This window comes from Micromys minutus (assembly GCF_963924665.1).
Source record: "Micromys minutus genome assembly, chromosome: 9".
Classification (NCBI taxonomy): Eukaryota; Metazoa; Chordata; class Mammalia; order Rodentia; family Muridae; genus Micromys; species Micromys minutus.
The window spans coordinates 48,061,967-48,069,124 of record NC_137978.1 but is presented as its reverse complement, the minus strand read 5'-3'; the positions used below and the strand labels follow the sequence as shown (position 1 = coordinate 48,069,124).

Here is a 7,158-nt window from a genome sequence, read left to right as displayed (position 1 = left end):
CCCCAAGGCGCGCCGCCGTCTCGAGCGCCCTCCCCCTACACCCCCTCCTCACTCCAGAGGAGGTGAGTTTAAACCCCGCCCACGTGACCCCAACTGGGCCAATGAGCGGCGGCGGGAGGTGAAATCCGGTTCTAACCGGTCCGGGGCTCCCAGCGCTATAAAAACTTTATAAACCCCCCGGAGCCCGAGCAGTGTGAAGAAGCAGCGAGGACGACCCCCGGACGGACCAAGCCCGCGCGCCGCTGTATACTCGTGTTCAGCGCAGACGTCCCCTGCCGCCGCCATGCCCAAAAGAAAGGTACGTGGCGCGAGCGTGCGGGCGCCCTGGAGCCGCCACTGCCGCTGCTAGCCTCGAGCTCAAGACTCGGTGATAAATCGGGCGCGGCGTGAGGTTCCAGCTCGAGTCGAGCTGCAGGCGAATCATGCGCGGCGCGCTGCCCGCGGGCTCCAGAAGCCATATTGGAGGATCGGTGGCGGCAGCAGGAGGAGCCATGTTGGCAGCTGTTTATCCCGCTCCCTTTGGCCACCCCTGCCCCCTCCCCCACCGGCAGCCCCCTCCCCTCCTCCCGCTGGCGAGCGGGCGGGCGGGCGATTCAAACCCGAAAGGGCGGGAAGGCGGCGCTCCGCTGGGCGGGCGGGGGAGCGCGCTGCCGCCAAAACTGCGGCCGCGAGGGGCGGGACCGCGGCGTGGCTCCGCCCCCAGTCGCCCACGTTCCGGGCGCACGAGACGAGCTCCCCCGCCCACGACTTTCCCGAGCTCCCGCCCTCGACGGCTACCATAGCAACGGCGCTGGGCTCCGCCTCCGGAGGGGTTTGTTTGCACCATATGCAGCTGTTGTTACTGCCGGGCTCCAGCTTCTCCCGCGCTTTGCAGCCAACCTCGGACTTCAGTTGGGCCCTATCCGCTCTAAGGCTTCATGCCTTAAAATTGAGTGGATACGTTTTTAGAATGCTGTCTGACGATTTCTGTTAAGTTCCAGGTGACTGAGATTTACCTCCGAGGTTACAAGTTTTTGGTCTTTTATCTTTTTGTAGGCTGAAGGGGATGCTAAAGGAGACAAAGCCAAGGTGAAGGACGAGGTGAGTCTTATCCATTAAAGGGCTTGTACCACAAGGCCTTGTGTAGTAAAAGACCACTAGGCTCCTATGATAGTAATTGACTTGGTCTAGAAAACTGACCGAGAATTGTTTCACTGGCTTTCTTAATTGTGAAGTCGACTGGTGGGGAAAGTTGTGCTCACTTCTCTTTCTTTTTTTAATAGCCACAGAGAAGATCTGCAAGGTTGTCTGCTGTAAGTGTGCATACTTCAATTTCCTCATTTTTACCTGAAGTTGGGAGACACTTGGGGATTTTGTTGTGGCTGATGTTGAGGAAGTTACTTGTGATACTGCACATCAGGGTCTGATGCTAAAGACTAAAGTGAAGATCACTCTTACCTTGTAAAAGGAAGGCTGTCTGAGAACTAGTTTTCCGAACTGTGGTGTGGTGGGTTGTTTCTTTGGTCTCTGGTACTAATGGTTTCCTCTTCCCCTCTGCCTACCAAAATAAGAAACCTGCTCCTCCAAAGCCTGAGCCCAAACCTAAAAAGGCCCCAGCAAAGGTAAGCTTGCCCAGGCACTGCTTCAGTGGGTGTTGTAAGTTATTTTGATAGCCTTGTTCCTGATAATTTGTCATGTTCGTGTCCTTGACAAGTTACAGAAAACTACGATTGGCCGTTAAAAGAGCATTTTTAGCGGTTCCTTAATTTGAACAACTCTTTGGAGGGACTACAAGTCGTAATTTAATTTAGCTTAGTGGAGGGGGTGTGCATCTTCAGTGCAAGCCTACTTTGCAGAACTTGGCGGGTTTATCATAGTGCACAAGCTGAGACTGTCATGTTCATCCTTCCTTGGCTTTAGAAGGGAGAGAAGGTACCCAAGGGGAAGAAGGGGAAAGCCGATGCCGGGAAGGATGCGAATAATCCTGCAGAAAATGGAGATGCCAAAACAGACCAGGTACAGTGCTGTTCTGTTTCTTGTCGGGTGTGCCTGTACTTAGTGATAGCCAAGCTGTTACCCCTTATATCCATAGAGTTTTAAACCTGTACGCGACCTCTAGAGAGGGTGGGGGTAAGGTTGACAGAGTGGACTACTCTTGAGGTGTAGAAGTCATAGATTTTAGTCCAGGAACAGGATGATTTTATATAATTCTACAAGCAGATAAACTTTACTATATATGCTGACTTCCTTTGTTTTTATTTAGGCACAAAAAGCTGAAGGTGCTGGAGATGCCAAGTGACGTGTGTGCATTTTTGATAACTGTGTACTTCTGGTGACTGTACAGTTTGAAATACTATTTTTTATCAAGTTTTATAAAAAATGCAGAATTTTGTTTTACTTTTTTTTTTTTTAACTATATTGTTAGCACACAGAACACTTCATTGTGGGAGGGGGGAGGATCATGTGTCACTAACATTTTAAAATATCACCCAAGCTGGATTGAGAACAGAAAACCTCTTTCCTTGATAATTTTGAAAGGCTCCTGATCCTGCATAGGTTGCTACCAAGGCACAAATGCCTTGTGGTCTGAGAAAACTCTAAATTAATTTTTATAACCTTTCCCCTGTGTACCATGAACGTAGACATAATTCTCTTAAAACCAGAGACCTATTGAAACCTGACCCCCAACATTGGTTTTCTAGTCTATTGGACAATGTGGACTTTGCAGTGACTTCCAAGTGTTCTCAGAAGAGCAATGGTTCCTTTTATAAAAGATTGTGGATCTTCAGATTGATAATTCTGCCATGTTCATTTCCCGAAAGTCAGGGTCGGCTTGTGAAAAGTTGTTAAACAACATCCTTAATGTGAAATGTCAGCCCTCACTCTAAGCTACTTTCCCCTTTTCGAGGCATTGAATGAAGATTTCATTGGGTTTTACAGTGGCTTTCTGATTTTGGTAGTCTATACAAGAAGGGAATTTGGAAGTTCTTGTATATTGTTGAGTGTCTGCTCATGTCCTGCCTGAATACCATGATTGTTTATGAAAAGTATCTTTAATAAAGCTGGTTACAGTTAAGCTTGGGACGCTGCCTCTGATCCTTTTCCAGTATTAGGGAACCTGGCTTCTTGATGATTGCTCTTGAATCTGGTCACGTGCTGGTGGTAAGTGTAGGTGGGTATGCTTCTCAGAAGTAGACTGGCGCTGAGTGGGTGTCGGAATGGTTCTTCGAGGATGTGCAAGGATTGGCAGGTATGGTTTGGTACTGACGCCCAGCATGCCTCTAACAGACTGGAGTGCCCTTGGCTTCTGGGGCAATCAATGTCCCTGTGTCAAGGCCAAGCTGGTAGTCCAGCTTCTGAAGCTTTGGGATGGTTGCACTGTCTGAGGCAGTGGGTACAAGTGTGTTAATCAGAAATGTTCTACTTATGCTGGAGAGATGGCTCATTGGTTAAGAAGACTGACTGCTCTTCTAGAGGTCCTGAATTCAATTCCCAGCAACCACATGGGATCTGATGCCCTTTTCTGATGTGTCTGAAGAGAGCAACAGTGTACTCGCATACTAACTAAATAAATCTTAAAAGAATGTTAGATCTGTACCCTTAGGATATTGATTCTAACTATTGACATGGTTCCAGTGGTGAACCTTTGAGCTGTCTTTGTGTATATGGTTACCAGGTTGGTATTTGAGCAAAACTAGAAGCTATAGTTGGGTTCTTTACCATTGTTCAAATTGTGATTATTGCTTAACCATGGACTTACAAGTAGTTCTGCCATGGGCTGTGCTAGTCTTTGGGCCAGTTACAAAAAGTAGACATTGCTACCATGTGTCATAGCTGGTAGTTTTCCCACTTGGCAGGTCACTGTTGCCAAATGTCGTAGGGTTTCTATTCCTGCACAAACATCATGACCAAGAAAGAAGTTGGGGAGGAAAGGGTTAATTTAGCTTACACTTCCACATTATTGCTCATTACCAAAGTAAGGACTGGAACTCAAGCAGAATAGGAAGCAGGAGCTGATGCAGAGGCCATGGAGGGATGTTACTGGCTTGCTTCCCCTGGTTTGCTCAGCTTGCTTTCTTACAGAACCTAAGACTACAAGCCTGGGGATGGTACCACCCACAAGGGGCCCTCCCACCTTGATCACTAATTGAGAAAATGAGAGAGGCTCCTTTGTGGCAACACTAGCTTGTGTAAAGTTTGACACACAAAACCAGTCAGTACACCAAATAATGGGATAAGTGTGTTGAGCTTCATCATTGATCTTTATGTTGATAGATTGGCCTGCTTGGCACCTGCTCAGCCCTGTGCTAAGCCTGGACACAGCCCTGTACCATTTGGCTATACTGTTTATACTGTGGCCCCAAACACTTGGGAAGCTTAGTCAAGACCAGGAGTTCAAGGTTATTTTAAACCACAGGCATCGAAGGCCAAATTTGGCCTCATCAAAACCATTTTAGCGTCAAGAAGCAGACTTCTGGGGCATTGATACATGGCTCAGTGGTTAAGGGCACTTAGTGACTCACAGAGGATGTATGTAGGTTGGGTGCTAGCACACATGACCTATTAAACCCTGGTACTTTTAACTCTAGCTCCAGTTAATACCCTCTTCTGACCATCCTACTCCCTGCTCCCCCCCCCCCACACACACACACAGTGTTTCTTTACACAGCCCTGGCTATCCTAAAATCCCCAGGCTGTCCACATGTCCTCAGATTTTTCTCTGCCTCCAAAGTGCTGGGATTAAAAAGCCTACCACACCGCCACCCTACCCAGTCTCAGCTCTTAAGAAAGGGTGTCTATATACCATGTTAATTATTGACATTGTCTCAGGAAATAACACCAACACACTCATTTCCAGAAAGCTCTGTGAGTTGCCAGGGTTACCCAGGACTATCAGTAAATGAAGATATTTATGGTTCAAAACATGAGCAAATTTACTGTTAAAAAGTAGGAATGGAAATACTTTGATGGTTGTGGGTTGGCACAACATGAACTGTATTAGAGGGTGGTATTTAGGGACCATTAACAGCATCACAAGACAAAAGGGGCCATTGGTATACAGCCTTAAACCCATCTTCTGTGGCCTCCAGACCTGGCCTCATCTGATTTGGTCCAAAAAATGGTCCGTATGTGCTAGGCAGGTTTGTGTGGTGATGGCTGCTCTCTAATTCCAGATGCCTGTTAATTTCTTTCCCAGTCTAAAAAGCCACATGCTCAATGGTGGGTAATGCCCCATTCCCGTTTCCCTAAGCCAATCAGCTACCTAGAGATTATTCAGAACATTTTAAATGTAATTTAAGTGTCTTTTGAAATGTAGCATTGTGTTCAGTGCTGAGGATGATCAGTGGTGTAGACGCATGCCACTTTGTATTCACTCATGAATTAAATGACACTTGGGTTTCCACTTGGGGCTGTTGAAAGTGTTGTGTCTGCTCTAAGTGTCCTGTTAGCTTGCTTCAGTTGGGCATGGGCCCAGGAATGGAGTTTCTGCATTGCATTGGCAACTCAACTTTCTGAAGACCATCCAGGTTCTTAAATGGCAGTGCCGTTCCGTGTCTTCACATCCCCCTCGACCCATGCCCACTTTTCTTCTGGTATTTTTATTAGCTGTTTGTGTATCTTTGTATTTGTGGATACACATGTTGGGGCCAAGTATGTGAAGATCGGGTTGTATGTCTCCCTCAATTGCTCCATTTTACTTTTTGAGCTAAGGTCTCGCTTAGAGCCTGCTGGCTGTATTGTTCAGTTACCAGATGAGCTTGTTCGTGAGCCCTTACCTCCTATTAAGATTCTAGGAACACCTTGGCCTTACCCTGGTTGGTGCTAGAGAACCGAATTCTTGCAAGGCAAGCTGCTAGGTGGCTTGTGTTATTTGTTTTTTTTTTTTTTTTTTTTTTTTTTTTCTCTTTTTAAAGATTTATTTCATTAATATGTGAGTACACTGTAACTGTCTTCAGATGCATCCCATTACAGATGGCTGTGAGCCACCATGTGGTTGCTGGGATTTGAACTCAGGACCTCTGGAAGAGCAGTCGGTGCTCCTAACCACTGAGCCATCTCTCCAGCCCCTTGTTTTGTTTTCCAACACAGCATTTCTCTGTGCATCCCAGACCTGGATGTCCTCAAACTCACAGAGATCTTGCTCCTGTGTGGCTTTTAAAAACCCTTTGCCCAAGTTGGTTTTTACACTAGAGCTGTAAGAGCTTTGCATTCTGAACTTTAAATCCTCATATAATTTATAAGTATCTTATTCTATGGGTTGTTTGCTTTTTGTCTTATTTTTTACAAGATGGTTCTGAGGCTGCTGGCTGGTGCCTAGCCAGTGTGGATTGATTTTAAATTATTACATGAAACAAGCCCGTTGCCATTTTAATGAATGGTTGACCCCTGCATGCTGATAATGTCTGCAGTATGAATGCTCTTTGCCTTTGCATAGTATTTGATTCTGGGGTTTTCAGCAATTCTTGGGCCCTAACAGCTCACTCTGTACCCTAGAACTCGCTCTATAACCTGGACTGGCCTCAGTTTGCCTCAGCCTGCCAATAGTGGGGTTACAGCAGGAGGCACCATGTCTGCGGGGTGTGTTTGGTGCTTTGAAATAGGAGAATCCAGATGTCCCAATATAGCCTTGCACTCTGAGCCATCCTGCCTCTGCTTCCAGAGTGCTCTATACGTGTGGGCACCATATTCAGCTGGCTGGTTATGAAATGAGGTCTCCCTGTGCAGCCAGCCTGCTCTCAAGCCTCAGTCTCCCTGGCACTTGGTTACAGATGTCAGCTACTGTACCCAGCTCAAAGTGTCCTTGGAAAAGCAAGTTTTATTGCTGGGGATGTAACTTACACAGTGGTAGACTCTTGCCTGTTACATTTAAAGTTTCTGGGTTCACTTTGGAAAACAATCTGACTGTTTTTCAGAAAATTGGAAATAGTTCTATCTGAAAAGCCAGCTATACCACTACTGGGCATATACCCAAAAGATGCTCCAACATATAACAAGAACACATGCTCTACTATGTTTATAGCAGCCTAATTTACAATAGTCAAAAGCTGGAAAGTACCCAGATGTCCTTCAACAGAAGAATGGATACAGAAAGTGTGGTACATTTACACAATGGAGTAATACTCAGCTATTAAAAACAATGACTTCATGAAATTCACAGGCAAATGGATGGAACTAGAA

At 46.3% G+C, this 7,158-nt stretch overlaps 1 protein-coding gene across 1 annotated transcript; it reads left to right on the top strand.

The window, feature by feature from the left end:
- Positions 1-118: 118 nt before the first annotated feature.
- On the top strand, positions 119-3,053 carry HMGN2 (high mobility group nucleosomal binding domain 2). Its single transcript, XM_080920995.1, has 6 exons — positions 119-298; positions 1,036-1,080; positions 1,263-1,292; positions 1,551-1,601; positions 1,900-1,995; positions 2,243-3,053. Exons 1-6 carry the CDS (start codon positions 284-286, stop codon positions 2,276-2,278), a joined length of 273 nt encoding a protein of 90 aa, XP_080777121.1. The 5' UTR covers positions 119-283; the 3' UTR covers positions 2,279-3,053.
- The last annotated feature ends 4,105 nt before the right edge of the window (positions 3,054-7,158 follow it).